The sequence below is a fragment of the Cheilinus undulatus genome, linkage group 18 (genome assembly GCF_018320785.1).
Source record: "Cheilinus undulatus linkage group 18, ASM1832078v1, whole genome shotgun sequence".
In the NCBI taxonomy this organism is placed as follows: Eukaryota; Metazoa; Chordata; class Actinopteri; order Labriformes; family Labridae; genus Cheilinus; species Cheilinus undulatus.
Window position 1 is genome coordinate 19,648,176 of NC_054882.1, and position 19,026 is coordinate 19,667,201.

The 19,026-nt window shown below is 38.9% G+C and overlaps 2 protein-coding genes across 4 annotated transcripts; one reads left to right on the forward strand and one right to left on the reverse strand.

Moving 5' to 3' along the window:
- Nucleotides 1-41: 41 nt before the first annotated feature.
- On the forward strand, nucleotides 42-8,287 carry wdr20a (WD repeat domain 20a). Its single transcript, XM_041812687.1, has 4 exons — nucleotides 42-327; nucleotides 3,566-3,748; nucleotides 4,718-6,058; nucleotides 7,186-8,287. The coding sequence occupies exons 1-4, from the start codon at nucleotides 64-66 to the stop codon at nucleotides 7,237-7,239; spliced, it is 1,842 nt and encodes a 613-aa protein (XP_041668621.1). The 5' UTR covers nucleotides 42-63; the 3' UTR covers nucleotides 7,240-8,287.
- A 293-nt stretch (nucleotides 8,288-8,580) lies between these two features.
- LOC121525868 (MAPK/MAK/MRK overlapping kinase-like) lies at nucleotides 8,581-18,960 on the reverse strand. Of its 3 annotated transcripts, none has more exons than XM_041812057.1 (12): nucleotides 18,625-18,960; nucleotides 15,130-15,244; nucleotides 14,660-14,749; nucleotides 14,505-14,575; nucleotides 14,344-14,422; nucleotides 14,217-14,247; nucleotides 13,953-14,131; nucleotides 13,711-13,812; nucleotides 13,447-13,620; nucleotides 11,959-12,118; nucleotides 11,661-11,858; nucleotides 8,581-11,427 (listed from the first exon to the last, which is right to left on the reverse strand). In XM_041812057.1, the coding sequence occupies exons 1-12, from the start codon at nucleotides 18,806-18,808 to the stop codon at nucleotides 11,350-11,352; spliced, it is 1,461 nt and encodes a 486-aa protein (XP_041667991.1). In that variant the 5' UTR covers nucleotides 18,809-18,960; the 3' UTR covers nucleotides 8,581-11,349. The 3 variants fall into 3 exon arrangements, with proteins under 3 accessions (XP_041667991.1, XP_041667990.1, XP_041667992.1); XM_041812056.1 differs by having other exon boundaries at nucleotides 14,217-14,265; XM_041812058.1 differs by lacking the exon at nucleotides 18,625-18,960 and adding an exon at nucleotides 18,203-18,333 and having other exon boundaries at nucleotides 14,217-14,265.
- Nucleotides 18,961-19,026: the final 66 nt, after the last annotated feature.

Here is a 19,026-nt window from a genome sequence, read left to right on the forward strand (position 1 = left end):
GAATGCCCGCTCCGTGGCCCGCTCCCCTCTGTGCGTAAGATCCGGCCTGGGGGAAAGGGATGAATGTTAATTTCAAAGATGGCGGCGGAGGGAGGAGGGAAGGAGATGAACGAAATTAAAACTCAGTTCACTACTCGGGAAGGCGTCTACAAACTCCTCACTCACTCCGAATACAGCCGTCCTAACAGGGTGCCTTTCAACTCGCAGGGCTCCAACCCCGTCAAGGTCTCCTTCGTGAACGTCAACGACCAGTCGGGCAACGGCGACAGGATCTGTTTCAATGTGGGCCGTGAGCTGTACTTCTACATCTACAAAGGCGTTAGAAAGGTAGCGTGCTAATGCGGCTAATGTCAACGGAAATTCAGGATACTGCAAGATGGGAAACATCGATCCTCTTTGAGATGTTCCCGAACTTTCTGCTTGTATTCTCTGTTTTTAGTAACTCTGGCAGGTGCTTGACTTTGAAATTAGCTGGCAGCTAGTTAGCTTAAAGCTCTGTTGAAGCTAGCCTACTAGTTAGCTAGCTAACGCAGGAGGCTAACGTTAGCAAACCAGTAGCCATTCTGAGGCCAGGGGCTAAATTCCGTCCACAGTCCATCACTCAGTTTAAGTTTGTCTCGATGGGGGAGTTGGTTGCGTTGCTTTGCAGCCGCAATGATAAAGTTGACCTTTTGGTTTAATTGAAGTTGTCAGGGTTGACATTGCTGCTGTAACGGTTGTAACAGTTTATGATGACAGTGACAGCTTTACGTTGCCAACCATAACACCTGTCGGTTCTTTTTAACTGACAGCTGTATAATGGCACCCTAACGGATATACAGTTGTTTGGCTAGCAAGCTATTTGCTTAGGTCATCCCTAGATCGAATCACACTCTACTGTTAGCTTGAACACTTTTGAGACCTTTTCAAACTAAGCCAGTCTGCTCTTTGCACTATTAGTAACTGGCAACATTGTTATAGACATGTATTATAATGCTTATTGACAGTCTGAATCTGTAGCTACAGCGGTTACGGAATTATCGCGATAGTTACCGACTATACACTGGTGTGGCAGCATACATGACTTCAGCAAACAGCTGTATCATATCACAAGTTGACAGATACCAGCTGACTTCCTGAACTGGAGCTTGTAATGTGTCAGCCCTTTTTTCCCTCACAGAGCTTGTCCTATTTGTCAACATTCAGTATAAGACACCAGCTAAAACTGAATGACAAAATAAAAAATACATTCCACAGTTTTTAGTATATGCTTGGTTAAAAGCTCAGATGGAAAGGCATGTCTGAGTCTAGCCAATCCCTACAATTAGGACTGCTGCAGTACTGCTTAACTGTATCTCAAATACTGTAAGGAAGCTTGCTGTGGTAAAAGATACACATTTGCACTCAATACGAATAGTAAAAGGCCTCACCCCATGCATATTTGCACTAATTTATCTATTTACCATACTATTTAAAATGTAATCATTTCACTGTAACTCAAGTACTGTAAGAAGGCTCACTGTGGTAAAAACTACACCTCATATACACATTTGCACTGATTAACCTATTTTCTGCACTAACTACTAATTTAATCTATGTTACTCAAATGTTGTAAGTAATTAATCTATTCACTGCAACTGAAATACTGTACAAAGGTTCTATGTGGTGAGATGACTCACTCTGCTATCATAAATGATCTCATCTACCTCATGTTAATATGTCCACATCCTTAGATATTTTATACTTCAGATCATGTCCAGGCAGCATTCTTGCACCCTTTGCACAACCATACTATCAATTCGCACTGAGTTGTGTATACTAGAAAACATACCTACAAGAGCTTATATGTACATATTTACATCTTATTATACTTGTCTCAGTTTTACTTTTTGTATTTACTGTTTAATTCCTGTACACTGAGAGCAAAGTGAACTAGAGTCAGAATCCTTTTTGCGTAAGCATGCTTGGCCAATACAGCTTAGTCTGATGAAATTTTTATTGTAATTGTGAAATGGCAAGTTTGTGTGGCGGAGGCAAATAAGTTACAAAACCTAATATTACATTTATAATGTAGTTTGTAAATCAACAAGATGCTACCAGAGGTTATTCACAAGACTTCACCCTTGCTGTATGTGCCATTTTAAGTAGTGAAAAATAGAAAAGTAATGATTTTATCCCTGTTTTGTGAAGCGCTATCAAGTACAAGACGAGTAAAAGGAAAAGTACAGCTGCTTTGGTTACAATTGACTTAAGTAATAGTACTAGTCAATGAAGTAAAAATTAGATCATTTAAGGTTCACTCAAAGTACTGAGTAGCTACTTTTGATACCCAAGGAGCAGTGAAATATGATCAACCTACCAGGTTGAATGTTATAAGGGGTGACTTAACTGAAAATAAAATGTAACAGCTGTTTTGGGATGAAATAGGGGCTCGTTCTCTCACAATGTACTACTGAACGTCATGTCGTCAAAGCCAAACTACTTGCCAGTTTCATGTTTTTGCCAGAAAGTTTGGACCTCCTTGTTTTGGCTTTTAGTGCTTATTTTTTACTCTGTACTTGATTCTTTTGAAAATGTAGGAAAGTACAATATTTCCTCCAAAATATACTTTGGTAAAAGTAAAATTACTGATTTGAAAAGTACTTAAAAAGCTACTCAGTTACATTAATTTGAGCGAATGTAAATATTTCCTTCTCACCACTGTCAGGTACATTGCTGTAGTTTTAAAGATATACAGTTTGACTGTCCTTGGTGTTAAAAACAAAAGTTAACTTGTGTACCACCTCGGAAGAACCTGTTGTATTTCATTTCTTGTATGTATCTTTAACTTCCATATTCATACATAGTCTTCCCCTCTGCAGACACATGCTTATGTACAATTTTTTTCTGACAGTGTCAGCAATTTAACCTCTGTCTAATACTGAAAGCTTTGTTTTTAACTGTACTCTTTAATAGAGTAATTTCAAGGCTTGGTTTGACATTTGGTCTCCCTGGTGTGAGATAGAAGCACTCAATGTCATATCTAACTGTATCAAAGGAATAACTGAGTCATCATCTTGTACTCAGAGAATTTTCCATTCTGCTAGTGGTGTAAACTGTAAATCATTCACAAATGATGTGTTGTTATGCTGGTTATCTGCAGCATGTGTTCCAGGTGTCTTGTTAAAAACAAACTGTACATCATGCAATCCAATTGCTGGTGTGTAACCATGTAAAAGGAAAACACAAATATTCATACTGAAGTTCTTCCTCATTTTGTTTGTGGAATGCCAGCTATGTGTTGTTTCTTAAAGCAACAAATAGCTGTCTGTGTTCAGGTGTCACTACTTGTTTACATGGGGTTACAAGACATCCAAAAGAAATGCAGGCTTTGACCAAATGTAGTTTGTATTCCTTGTCTGTGAAAGTTATTAATATTCTTTCCAGCGCCTCTAAATCCAGCATCACTGTGTTTGACTAGAATCTCAGGAATTAAAAAGAGTCAACATTTAATTGCTGATTGCTTTAACCATCAATGTCCTTTTTCAGCTGACGTGCATACTCACATGATTGTACTCACTTCAATCATTTGTTGTTTCCCTTCCAGGCTGCAGACCTTAGCAAGCCTATAGACAAGCGTATCTACAAGGGAACGCAACCCACCTGTCATGACTTCAACCACCTCACAGCTACAGCAGAGAGTGTGTCCCTGCTAGTGGGGTTTTCAGCGGGACAGGTACAACTCATTGACCCTATCAAGAAGGAGACTAGCAAGCTCTTCAATGAGGAGGTAAGACTGTTTTTGTTTTATTTAAAATTTTTCACCAAATATGTTCATGTTGTAATGTTTATGTTGAGCTTTGTTGAAAGATGGACATCTTTATGAATGAACCAAAGGAGTACCATTAATGTATGTACAGAATAAGATGTTTGAAAGCTGCCATTTTTTTTTTACAAGATTTGCCACTGTTTTAGAAATCCCTCTTAAATGTGAAATCTTCTTTCTTGTGTTCTTGAAGGGAACTCCTAATTGTCTTAGTGATTTTTTCAGCGTGTAGCTTATATGAAAAAGTTGCTCTTGTTCTCAGGGTTCGTGCAGATCCTTAAAAAGTCTTAAATTACACATCTGACATTTAATGCCATAAAAACTCGGATTTTTACCAGTGACAGGTCTTAATTTTTAGCGAGCACTTTGAATAAGACATGTCCTTTTCCAATCTTTGTTTTCTAGCCAACCTTATATGATTTCAGTCATCTTCCCCCATAAATTGCTGTATGGATATTCTCCATAATTGCATACTATACATACTGTATATTGATAGAAAGGAGGCATTAAATGTACCAGAAAGCATCTAATTTGTGTTTATGACCCACCCAAAAAACTATTTTACCCTATACCATTTTAGATTTTGTAAACAGTTTATTAAATCAGAACATTCAGCCTGGATCTGGTGCACTGAGAAATCACATGCCTCTCATTTTTTACAGTTTACCTTGCAAAAAGTGGCATTAATTTTTCTCAGTTCAAGTCTTTAAAAGTCTTTGAGTTTTAAAAGCAGGTAGGAACCCTGTGTACTTGGCACTACTTTTTGGTGTTTTCCCACCTAAGTATTCTTTTTGAAATTTTTAGACTTTCAACTTTCCGGATATTGATTTTCTGCTGAAACTGTACTGACATAATTTCTTCCCCTCTCTCCTTCTCCATCTGCGACCTCCTTTCATGACCCCTGTCTGCCTCAACAATCCTCCATTTTGCCAGAGACTAATAGACAAGTCCAGAGTAACATGTGTGAAATGGGTGCCAGGCTCTGAGAGCCTGTTCCTGGTCTCTCATGCCAGTGGGAATATGTACCTGTACAACGTGGAGCACACCTGTGGCACCACAGCGCCTCACTACCAGCTACTTAAACAGGGAGAGAACTACTCCGTTCATACTTGTAAGAGTAAATCCACGAGGAACCCTCTCCTGAAATGGACAGTGGGTGAGGGTGCCCTGAATGAGTTTGCCTTCTCTCCAGATGGGAAGTTCCTAGCCTGCGTTAGCCAAGACGGATTCCTACGGGTCTTCAACTTTGACGCCGTTGAGCTTCACGGCACCATGAAGAGCTACTTTGGTGGCTTGTTGTGTGTGTGCTGGAGCCCAGATGGGAAATACATAGTTGCTGGCGGAGAGGACGATCTAGTGACCGTGTGGTCATTCTTGGACTGCAGAGTCATCGCTCGAGGTCACGGGCACAAGTCATGGGTGAGTGTGGTGGCATTCGACCATTACACCACCAGCGTGGAGGAGAGCGACCCGATGGAGTTCAGTGGTAGCGATGAGGACTTCCAGGATCAGATGATCCACTTTGGGCGAGACAGGGCCAACAGTACGCAGTCTCGCCTCTCCAAGCGCAACTCTACGGACAGCCGGCCTGTTAGCGTCACCTATCGCTTTGGCTCAGTGGGTCAGGACACTCAGCTGTGCCTATGGGACCTCACCGAGGACATCCTTTTCCCCCATCTTCCGCTCTCACGGACACGAACACACACTAATGTGATGAATGCTACCAGCCCCCCTGCAGGTGCTACAATAATCACTAACACCTCTAGTAACACTACTAATGGAAATAACAGCGGTGCCAATACTCCCGGCATAAACTCCCTCTCTACCACATTACCACGCTCCAACAGCCTACCCCACTCAGCCGCTACCACGGTAACAGCAAACAACACCAACAAGGCTGGCAGTGGCGGTGGCATCAGCAGTGGTATTATGGACAGTGCCATCGCTACAGGTGTGAGCAAGTTTGCCACTCTGTCACTCCATGACCGGAAGGAGCGCCACCACGAGAAGGACCACAAACGCAACCACAGCATGGGGCACATCAGCAGCAAGAGCAGCGACAAGCTCAACATGCTGACAAAAACCAAAACGGACCCTGCTAAGACTCTGGGCACTCTGCTGTGCCCGCGCATGGAGGATGTGCCCCTCCTCGAGCCCCTCATCTGTAAAAAGATAGCACACGAGAGACTGACTGTACTCATATTTTTAGAGGACTGTTTAGTGACTGCTTGTCAGGAGGGATTTATTTGCACATGGGCGAGGCCAGGCAAAGTGGTAAGTTCTTTTTAATGTAGGAAATGTGGGGAGAATAAAGCGATAACATGACGTTTGTCTATTTTTTAGCTGTCCTAAAATCAGCTGGTGCGCTGTAACTAAAAAGACAAGATATATTCTGAAAGCATTAAATAAACTCTGGATATTTGGCAAAGCATTTTTAGCTTTTGTAGTCAGGTTGTCACTCCCAGCAAGCGAGAACATATCAGACTTTGTTTTATGTAAACCTGCTTTCCAATGAAAGACCTATAATGCTTAAGTTTAGAACCAATGCTATGAAAATATGACATACTGGTTATATAATACTTCCTGATAAGGAGGATTTCCTGTGTAGACCTGAGGGGGGAAAGAAGACATTAATCCTTACAAAGTGTGTTCATTGGTTCATCGCCATCCCACAATGCATAGCAGCCTAGCCAAGAAAGTCATCTGCATACACTCATATTTCAGCTTTTATGCAAAACTGCTCTGTATCTGCCCGGAGAATGTCTGCAGTCTGTCACATGCTTACAGCTTAAAGTGTGAATCCACCCTTGTCTGTTTCCTTTTTGTCTGTGTTTTGGGAGATTTTGCCAGAACAGGGCACATGATAGTCTGGTTCCTGAACGTGTAGGAAGTTTAAAGGTTTGTCTGCACTTTAATAACGTAGCAGAGAGAAAGGAGAAAGATTTCATCAATCATAACCTTGGGGAAAACAAAAACTCAATCACTGTCCAATACTGTGGAGCTCACTTGTGGTGTTATGATGAGGGAAGATTGCAAAGCTGTTACATATTCTGAATAGTAGAAGTTTGAATTTCTCAGTGCAGGGGTTCACTGTGTATTAAAATGTGCAGTGAGTTTTCACTGAAATATTTCCAAATTGAAATTTTGCTAATTTTAACTAAAAATGTTCGTGTACCTTTAAAGTGCCTTGATCCAGCAAACCTCCCAAAGACACCATTAGTGTTACACTGTCATCCACTTCAACTGCTGCTGTGCAAGCTTTTAATGAAGTGCAGGAGACCGCAAGATGGCACAGAAGAGGCTCGGGGGGCTAATTCTTAATGAGCTATTTGTTGCTTGATTTCTTTTGCTACAGTTTGTGAACTTTCCCAATGCAAATCTCCTTGTTTTCCTTTTTCCAGGGTTTATTGTCATCCCAAAACCAAGCCAGCTCTCCCAGTGGAACAGTAGTATAGCCACAATATTTCTGCTGCTAAAGAACCCTGCAACCCAGAGTCTGATGCTGCTCTTCACCCTGCAAGCATTGCAAGTTTTCCTTTTCTTTTATACCCCTCCCTTCCCCTCCCTCCCCCCCCTGATTTTTGTTAATGGCTTTTCTGTTTTTCGTTTATATCACTCACTTGACCTAGAGGAGGAATGAAGAAAGAAAAGGTGTGGTGCAATTGTGGACTAATGTGCTATTAAGTTCTCTGGAGTTTTAACACATTTTAGGTTTTTAAAAAAAAAAACAATCTTTCTGGTCAAAGCTCATCAGACTGCCCCCCTCCACCCCCCTGGAAATAAAGCTTGGCTTTGTGAGATGCAAACCAGACAATTGTGGCTTGAAGTTAAAGGGATAGTTCATTTAATTTTCAAAATCTTATTGTGTAGCCTGCTTAATGGGTGAGACTCACTGACTAAATTTGGAATTTTGGGTGAACTATCTCTTTATATTCAAGTGCGTTAGCATCTGAAAATTTTGCATCCATCCATATTAACCCACCACCTCTGTCTTTTCTTAAGTAGAATCTTCCATCTCAACGACTTTGCACTGATTTTGTTAGTTATCTTGTTTGTTTTTTAACCTCTCTAATGGAACAAAAAAAGAGGGTTGAGGACTGCCTTGCTGCACTCGGCTTTAACATCCTCAGTCTTGAAATCTGAATCTCTAAAGCTGGATGCTGCAATCATAGTCTTTTTAAAGAAAAAAAAATGTTTGCACTTAAATTAGTTTATTAGAAGAAATGGCTTTACATTTTTGGGTGTGCTCAGAACTCACAGATGGCTAATACAGTAGGTGAAGAAAATGATAAAAACTATTAAAACCTTTATCTATTGAGCATTTATTTTAATATTATTTCAGATTTAAATCTGCTCTGTATCATAATGTGTATATTGTAATTAATTGATTTGATGGGGGCCTAAGCAAACTACCATTACTCAAGTGGAAGTTTTGTCATTGATAGTTATATTTCTAAAGCCTAAAGTATACATATTAATAATATTAAAATAATCTTGAATACACTGTTTTCTCCTCTTCTTTTTGTACTAACCACTATGTGCTGTATTTACACAACAAAGCTGGGATGCCTCTGGTGTGGGAATTGATGACATTGTTCAAGGAGCCAAAACTAGTGTATGAAAGAAGCTGTGAAGTCTACAGGGAAGCTCAGAGAGTTGTGCAGACAACTTAAAAATCCCCAAACTGTGTAAATGCCTCAGTTAAAACAACATGATTCTGAAGTAAGAAAGTGTAAGAAAACAGTCTGAGGCTTTGGACACAACAGCAAAATTCATATACTTTATTATTTGTGCCATGACCGTCATTGCTAAAGGATTCACAACCCTTTTACTAGTTCTTGAAGCTATCATACAGATGCATCTCAAAAAAGTAGAACATCATGTGAAAGTTCATTTTTTCCCTGTGATTTACTTTAGAAATTTATAAATTTGAGACCCATCCTAAATGAAAAATTCCAGGACTTTTTTGTTTTAATCCTGATGATTACAGCCTACATCAAAATGTTAGAATATTGGGCAAATGTCCCATTTGCAAAGGTTTCCTTAGCCTTCATTCTCTCACTCTTGTCCAGAAGACAACCACTGTAATCCTCCACAAGGAAGGTAAGCCACAGAGGTCACTGCTGAAAGGGCAGGCTGTTCTCAGAGGCTGTATCAAAACATCTTTATGGAATGGTGACTGAATGAGAAAAATGTGGTGAAAAAAAAGGTACGAAAGCAAGAGGGATGAGCTCAGCCTTCAGAGGGTTGTCACAAAAAGCAGATTCAAGAACTTGAGGGAGCTTAACAAGGAGTGGAGGCTGGAGCAACCTTGGCTTCATAACAGTCACAAACTGACTCTGCGGGGTTTTAAAAGTATTAGAAATTAATAAACCTATTTGGTAAAAATTAAGGCCTTTAAAACGTATTTAAAGGTCTTGAATGCAAGACTATGAGATCTTAACTTTTGTCGCTTTTGAAATTTTTATTTTGACCACAAGGTTGTAAGTTAGTTTTTATGTTTGTTTTTTAAATTCTGTTTTAATCACGCATGATTCTTTTGGAGCCATGCAAGATCTGACTGTGCTGAGTTGTCAGTGCTCTGTGTCTCTAGTTGGAGCTGAAGTACAAATTTTGTAAAAAGATTCTTCAGGACTGTGGTATGGCAACTCTAGATCATTTCCAAAAAAAGGCCCTGCAGCTACTTTATGGTATCTTTTTCCTCACAAGCCCTAAGAAGCCCTATCATACCACAATAAGAAACACTACTGGCATTTTCTTTTCTACATTGTTACATTTTTATCCTTCAATCAGCACAAAACATAGAAAACTGTGCAGCTAATGACGCAGGTTAGAAATTGAACATGAAATGGGGTCTTAATAATCACAAGAGGCTCTTGAAAAAAGTCTTCAAAGTGTTTACGTTGGGTTACTGAGTGCAGAATGAGCATGATTTTCCAAGTCAACATTCCTGTATTATAAATCCATTTTTGGACTGATGTTTTTGTGATATTCTAATATTTTTACACACTTTGATTTTTGTCAGCTGTATGCTGTAATCATCATGATTGAAACAAAAATGTCTTGAAATATTTCACTTTGAATGAGATGGATCTAAAATATAAGTTTCACTTCTATAGTAAAATAATTGAACCCTTTTATTATATTCTAATTTTTAGATGCACCTTTATGTTTAAAATGGATTATAGTTTTTGTTTTCCAACTTCCACCATGTAAAAAATGAATAATGAATTTGTCAACATTTTATGTCAGGACATCGAAACATTAAGAGCATTATTATGCAGGGTTCATGACAACATTGTACACAATGATCACCAGTATTTTTTTCTTTTGTTTATATTTTGTTAGAAAAGAGTCGATCTGCTCAGTTCAGTGAATCACAGTTTATTTTAGAGAGCTCAAAGCTCTAAAAGAACTGATGCTTTTTAAAGCCACAGTTTCAGGTATGGCTAGAGGGCAACTGGGCGAGCTACATCCTAATCAAAGTCCAAATATGCCGTTTTCTGAGGTTTACATGCACAAGTTTACCCATAAATAGTCAATCTAAATAAACAGTATTTTAGTGGGCCATTCAGGGAGACAGAGTTGTACCATGTCCCTGTAAAAAGACTTCCTCTTAATTCCATATGAATTATTTTGTAGCATTTCAATGAAACTACAACTGCACTGGTTGACAATCATAGCCAATTTTGATGTTTTGGAAAAGAAGTCATGTTTTTCATCACTCCTTTCAGTGTAGGACTCACAAGACGACTTCATCTGCCTGACAAAAAAACCTCCTCTCTGAATCAGCCGCAGACATAAACTCATGCCATGCTATTTGCCAGTTTGTCAATGTCAACAGGGCAAGTATTAGTCGACACCAATGTTAATTTGCATCTTTTTTTTCTTTTTGCTTTTGGAAGACCTTTCAGATCGGCCTGTTTGGGTTCATTCACAGCTACTGAAAAGAAAAATGGTGTCTATCAAAATACACCTGCTTAAGATCAGCTTTATAATAATAATTAGGCTGAAATGGGTGTGTAAAGGACATTGATATACATAGTGATTTAAATGTCCTATTTTCTTCTACTACAGAGTATTACTCTTCAACATCCTAACAAAATGCAACCAGAATAAGTCTAAGGTGCGACTGCTATCACAAGAATCTTGACAGTTTCCCAAGAATCTGATAGTTCCTCATCAAGTAGTTCCCACCATGTTATTCATCTCTAGTAAGAGCTGTCACCTAAATATCTTATTGCTTAATCGGCTCAGATGGAAGTATATTTCCAAGCAGACGTAAACAGGAAACACCTGACCGAGGTCATAACAAAACACACTCCAACATATGACTGACTATTACTGTTAGTACGCTGATCATTACAGTGAAGGTTCAACAGCTTTACATGATAGGCTTGGCGGTCGTCTTTTTTTTTTTTTTTTTTTTTTTCCCCTCAAGCATGTTTTTCTAAACAGATTTCGACATCAGGCCTGTCCAGACATTGTCCTTCCAACTCTCTGTTTATCTGGTTTATCCTGTTTTATTTCCAAGGCAAATTTGAACCAAACCCTTTTATTGACTCTCAGTACCCTCCGTGTTTCCTATCCAGTGGTGGTATGTAGTAGGCCTTGAAAGCGTCACGGTCTGACTCATCCCGGGGCTGTGGAAAGAGGAACACAGCCTGAATGTCAAATAGAAGAACACTTTAGAAAAACTTGTTCGATTTTCTTAATATGATGTTTCTATTTTCCTAAACAGAACTAAGAGTTAAAACAAAACTGTCAGATGCAATTTACTTGATCTGCTGGTGAAAGTGGCTCCCTGGAGGTCTGAAAAACTAAACTGTTCAGGAAAATAAAAAGTCTGACGTCAGTGGAGCTCTCCTGTGGTTACCTTAGCCAACCTTGACTGGCACTTTTTTGACATAATGGCTGGCAGCGTGCCCCGCTGAGTGACCGGGAATGCAGGCATCGTGGAGACAGGGAAGAAGAGCTGCGGTCCTGGGACAACCATGTTGAGCTTGGGCAGCTCTGTGGGATAAAGGGGGACGTTCCTTCTGATGATTGGATCTGCTCCGTGCTTCACGTTGTGCTATGGAGAAAGAAATTGCTCAGATGGCTCCAGCTGGATTTACATTTCTGTAGACCTGAGGACTTTTGGTCACCTCTTGACAAGTAGAAATTCCACTTACGCTGATTAAAGGTGTTTGCCTTGTGTGTCTTCCTCTCAGCTGCTTTCCAACTCTAGCTGGCCTCCATATGTGGTCTAAAGAGTTGTGTGTCCCACTACCCTGTACTCCAACTATAGTCCCAGAAAGCCTCTGAAGAGATTCGGACTTTTTTTCTGCTAGCCTGGGAGAAACAAGAAAACGCAAGTCAGACTTTTGATAACAAAAGACAGGATGCAGTAAGGCCTTTCTCAGTTCAATCAATAAATCAATCTTTGTTTGTATAGCGGCAATTCATAACAGAGGTTTTCTCAAGACACTTTACCAAGAGGGTAGGTCTAGGCCATACTCTCTGTTGTGGCCTGTTACCCCTGTTACAGTGGTGACAAAAACCTTCCTTTAAGGGGGGAGAATGTCCAGCAGACCAGACTCATTGGTTGGTCTTATCAGCATTGGAAGTGCCTATTTCCTCTACAAATTCAGTGCAGTTCCGCACTTTAGCTCTTAGCATCCCAAGTGCTAAAACACCCTTGGTGCCAGTGTTTTATATCATTTTATTTTTTGCTGCTGTTCTCTTGGTACACTTCCGTAATCATCAGTGTCACTTCTCTCACCAACCAATCAAAATCAAGAAGGGGTGGGACTAACAGTACTGTGCTGAACTTTTATGCATGCTGGGGAAAAAATTGAGTAAAGGTTCCTTTATGCTATTTGTATGTATCAGAATAGATCCGTACATTTTAAACATTATCACCATTACAGAACACTGTCTCTCATGGAGCTACACTCTTTTGTAGCTGCTCCATGCGTCCCATAGACTGTAGAAAGAATAGTCCATCCCTGCCCAGCGGTGCCCTTGTAGCTGTCAATCTCTCTGTGCCCAGGTGAGCTAACATCATGTGTTTGTAGTTTCCAACAACTCAATAAACTTTTTGCTGTATTTCCTCAGAAAACTTGATAAAGGCTGCCATTTTTCAAATGATTCTTTTTTTGTAGTGTTTAGCTGATCTAGCTTGAAAGGTTGGCTACATTGCTCAACACTGCCCCAGAGACTGGAGGCGGTATTGCAACGTTGGGTCCATATTCGTAAGCTTCAAGATAACAGATGGAAAATGAACAAAATGAATGTAAGTATGCATTTAAAAAATAGAGCATAAATAAGCCTGAAGCCTGCCTGAGGGCACCATCAGATGGGAAGGAGGACTGACACAACCCAGGTCATGCTCTAAGCTTTTTCAACAAAAGTGAAGTACTTGAAACTAATTATACAGTTTATCTCTCTGACCCAAGCTAGTATTGACTGTAACAAGGGTACAATTTCCAGGTGTAGACATATGAAATTTCCTTGACTAAAAGCAAATATTAGGCATAAAGAGAAGTTTAAACAGACCTTATGTCACTATGGCAGTAGAAGTGCCTTGAGACAACTTTCATAACCTTGCAAAATAAGCGCCTGATAGGTGAGTCATGGGTGCAAATTTGCATTAATTGTCTTGTATTCGCACTGCTTACCTTACTTCCCTAAAGTACGTGTGCCGCAGGGCTGTTTCTGCAGTGATGCGTTCATCTGGGTCATAGGCGAGTATCTGATAGAGAAGGGACAGTGCTGGAGCAGGGCAGTTTGGAATTAACCGTGAGATACCTGTACCTTTTTTAGGAGGGAAGTTGAACTGCATCGCCCTAGACCTGTCAGACAATTAGAGGCCATGATTAGTCTTTTTTTTTTTTAAGTATATGGGCTTTTTTAAAAGAATATATACATAAGAAACACTTCACTGCTTGAATTTTTTGAGGATGCTTTGATCTGGAGTCCCCAGCACATCATGGATTTTTGCGACCTGGTCCAGCTCATTGGTTCCAGGGAAGAGAGGATTCAAACTGAAAAACAAATACACAATAAACTGCCACAACAAGGTTATTTACATTACATTTGTTTAACATTTACCTGCAGGGACTCACTGGGATAACAATGAACTCTAGCAGCTACTTTAAAATGTGTCCTTCCCTTGCTAAGATACCTCATGATTTCAAAGAAGACACAGCCAGCGCTCCACATGTCCATCTTTAAGGTGTAATAGCCGTCAGTGAGGAGGCACTCGGGGGCTCTGTACCAGCGCGTGGAGATGTACTCCGTGTGCGGGGGCTTGGAGTACACACTCCGGCATGAGCCAAAATCTCCAAGTTTGAGACTGTTTTGCTGCAAAATGCACAAAATATATTTTTAAATGTCTGCCAATCAAAAACAACTACCAAAAACAGCTGATGATGATGATGCATCTCACTTTGATGAGGATGTTTTCTGGCTTTACATCTCTGTGAAAGATTCCACAGCTGTAAAATAAACAATTAAATAAATGTTTTGTTTATTATTTTATAACTTCATGTGAGCTAAAGCACTTTAAAAAGTACCTGTGCATATGCTCAAGGGACTTGCAGAGCTGGTACATGTAGTTCTTTACTGTATGGTCAGGCAGTGGTGTTTCTCTCCCTGTAAGAATGGATATCAGACCAAACGACTACATATGTGCCTTTTAAGCTCCAGTTTTTCTTTCTCGTACATAATGACTTACCTAGTATGAATTCATAGATGTTCATCTCCATCAGCTCACATATCAAAGACACTGTTCCAGTTTCCTTGTCACTGAAATATTACAGAAGATTAATGTGACATCCAACATGCTTGAGGCAATAGCAACTCAAAAACAGTCATCACTCCAGTACTCACAAAATCAGTTCATGGAGCTGGATGATATTTGCATGTGGGCTCAGTCTCTTCATAGCCTGGACCTCCCGCAGGTTGTTGGCCTGCTCCAGACTTAATAACAGAACAGAAATCTTCAGCACTTTTATTTTTAAAAGGCTCATACATATTAATAAAGTTAATTGAACCATTGTGCAGAGAGTATGAGAGGCAAAGGCTTTGTCATGGCTTATGCAGCTGTAACATTATTCATAATGAACCATTTAAGTGGTTGCACTGATTTGAGAGGCACCATCACGTTGAAACCAGTGCACTGACAGCTCACATTTCAAGCAGTGACATCTATTGTTACCTCATCACTACAAGGTCAAAGGAGGAGTAGGTTGACATTTAATAGGGTACTTAAAGCAAACTGAGTGTTGAGCCGTTGACTCAAGGGTCTGCACACACAAGGTATGTAAAAAATTCACATCTGATCGTTGAAGAATGCATACCTGTTTATCGTCTGCTTCATGGTTTTACATGCGTAGAACTTCCCATCTTTCAGGCTCTGAGTTTTCACCACCTCGGAAAATGTGCCCTCCCCAATTTTTTTGATGATTTTGTAGCCTGCACAACAATCAAGAAGGAGTCATAAAAAGGGCAAACTTTGCTTTGAAACACACCCATCATATTATTATCGAATATAGGCTCAGTTTTATATGTAGCTCAGAATCAGGTAAAAATTTTTAAAAATCAGCACAATCTTTGGGGAAATCAACAGAGAGTAAAAACTGGAGCAGCCCCCCCTGGACATTAATGATACTTTTATTAGTATTGGGAATCAGGCTTTTTAAGTCATAGACACAAGGGGTGCAGTTGTAATCTTCATTTGTTCTTAGTCTGCCAATCTATTTTCTAAAATGACAGAAAACAAACAAACCAAAAAAAATCTCATCTTAATGCCTAAGGGCCTGGGCTGACATTTTAAACCAACTGTACAAAACTATTTCATAGTTACCTGATTTCATTGATAAAAACACAAAAGAATACACCAACCACTAACCAACACACATCTATGTCAACTATTAAATAAATTGTGTTATGACTGTTTCAAATCTAATGCTGAACACCTTAAAGCAATAAAGCTTCATCAGTGTTTAAGATAACTGACATTGAATTGAATCAATTCATTAATTAATTGATTGAATGAATTGCACTGAATGGAACTGCTCGTGCACTGAATAGAACAAACAATTTTGTTGTACCTTGTACAATGACAATAAATGATTCTGATTCTGACATTAATGTCCTTAAATGATGTACACAGAAGAACAATACGAGAAAATTAGAAAAATAAATTCTCATTTAGGTTGCCATTGTTGTCCAGTACACTTTTGTAGTTATGCCAAATGGTTACATTGTGCTTCTATGGAAAGTCCTCTTTTGAGCCTTTTGTAATGTTAACCCAAGTACAACTTTAAAGAAGACAACAAGGACGAAGTTACTGTGATGTCAATCGAGGTGAGTATAGTCAGAGATGTGGGAAAAAGGATAATGCAGCCATATGACATCACTACCCAGAGAGCACTGCACAACAAAAACCCCCTACATATAAATTAATTTTTTAATAAATCAAAATGCAAGTACAGTGTGTGCACATATGAAAGGCACCAATGTTAGATCAATATGTACAATATGTCTTAATATGAAAGGATCTCTCTAAGTGCATTTTTAATTTCCTGTCTTCTATCAGTTCTATCCTATCCTATATCCATATGAATCACTTGAATAATATACCTTCCAAACACTTCCAAATAATAAACATTCATTACAGCCATTTGCTTGTTGTTCTTCAGTTATTTTAAAAACTATCTAATAACTTTAGGACAAAATTAACTTAAGAAAAAAGGTTTAAACCATAGTGGGTGTTTAAGGCATTTTGCAGCCTTCTGGTGGGTTTTTTTGTTGTCTATTTTTCCTGTAGTTCTTTTTTTTTTTTTTGACCATGGTAATGCTAACAGCATAAATTTTGGAGGGTTAGGGTTTTTTTCAATAGAATTTTGAGATTTTTATATCAGAACCTTTAATGGATGAAAAATATGTAAAAACGTTACTTTTTTAAAAATAAATATATATATTTATATTTCCATCCATTTTGGCCAGTTACACCCTGAGTTCATACTGTTGGTTGTTAAAAACATAAAGTAAAAAAAAAGCATAAAAATCAAAGTTGTTGCTCATTATTAACATATTTAAGGGCGCGATAATCCCCTTAAGGGAATTCAATTTGTATGGGAAATGTTTAATGTTGTTTTTGCATATATTTTGTTTTCATCAGAAACATCAAGGATTTTTGCACTTAAACAGGCATTGGAAGGGTTTAATAACTAGAAATTAAATTAAATTTGATATATGACCATGTCTGATCTTAAGTCAAAATAAATGTAAAAAAGACAAGTTTATTTTAGTAGTAGTATTTATTTGATATTCATGTATGGTATCCATTTTAGGTCCCTTACACCCTGAATTTAAAATTAATTATTATTTTTCTTTTTTGAAGAAAAAAGTAAAATCAAAATTGTTCTTCATTATGAATATATTCAGGGCTGTGATAATCCCCTTAATGAAATTCACTTTACTTACAGTGTATAAAAAAATACATATTTTTTACATTACAGAAATCACCCCCAAATAAACTTACATTTAAAGGGTTAAATTTCGCAGAATAAATCGATATTTGATATTTATGATCAGGTGTGATCTTGACTAAAAATTAATGCAAAATAAGTTTAAAAAATCTTAATTAATATTATTTTTATTCTAATTTATGTAAGCTGTTTTGTTACAAACACCCTGAATGTAGAAATTGATCAAAATTTTAAAATTAAGAAAAATAATAAAGCATCAAAATCCAAGTGGTTGCTCCTTATTAACATATTCAAGGCTTTGAAGGCTTCAAGGTAATCCAACTTGTTTTTTGTGTATTTTACATTGCCAGGATGAGGTTTTATTTTGGACACTAAACCTACACTGAAAGGGTTAAATCTAAATACAATCAACAATTGATATTCATGATGAGGTCTGAGCTTACATTTATTTCTGAATTTCAACTTATCAGCTACAGACAGAGGGCTTTTCACTTTAGGTACCAAAACCTGTGAAAATGTGCTTTGAAGTATTTTTCTTCTCCGTAGCCAGATCTTCAGGACGCAAACCTGCATCCCTTTTTACAGTCAGATGTAAATGCTGCATTCACGAAAGGTCAGAGGAAAAACTGCCCCTCATCACAGGTCAGGTGAATTTCGTCCCCTTTTTCTTAACATCTAAGCTATTGGCAGTCTGGTATAATGCACAGAGAACGGAACTTTACCCTAACAACTTGGAATAAAACTCCAAATTCGGGTTGAAATTTGTGAAAACTACATATGTCTTTTGCATGTTTTTACACAAAGCACAGTGAACCCAACGATAACTTTTCTCATAATAAAAAAACACCGAACATTAAACAGAAATCTTTAGAGGGCGATATGTCACCGCTTATCAGACATGTTATCACCACCGCTCTGCAGTTAACTCTGAACTTACGATGCATTACTTTTGACTCTCAGCCGCCGCATGAAGGTCGATATCCATCACGGATATTAGTGGACAATACATTCCGATACAATGTAAACAAAGTGAAGGTTTTTTAAGCGTTTCTCGACGTCAAAAAGACGTTAAACTCGTATAACGGCTGCTAGCCTCGTCCCGCTAGCATGCCCTGTTAGCTGACCGTTTCCTTGGTAACGGAGCACGCCTTCGCCCTCCACTCTGACCCGAGGAGGAAACTGAAAACTCAGGCTGCATGTTTGACTCTATCTGGCTGCTTCGCTGAAAACATTCCTAGTTTATAACAGCTTAATATACCCGACCAAGTACGAAAAAATGCAAATCTAGCAGAGTAACTGGCTTCAGGCCCAGATATTTGATGCGAATATGACTTTATTGCTGTATAAATACCCCCTTACCTTTTTTCCAAAGGTGGTGTGCGACATTCTGCTCGGATGTCTTTTCATTTGGCACCGGGTTGTTGTTCTGCACGTCCACAACATTCCCCCTATTGTTCCAGTCGGTGTTAGGTGGTGTTTTGCATGCATTTCGAAGGCTTGCCCTGTTTTTCACGCCAATAAGCCAGTTTGAGTAGTGCATCATTGGTGCACAGTAAATTCCCAAATGCCTACCATTAGCTTAACTCTGTCCAGAAACAGTCCCTATAATAGCACAGCGGCGGGTCTACAGCATTCAAGTCATAGCAGAAGGTTACCAGGCACCAGCGTGTGTCACATAGACAATCAATGCGTTCAATTCACCATCACTCCGTTTGGTCGAAAGGCGTGGACGTGATAGTTCTGCTCCACATCGGCTTCCGT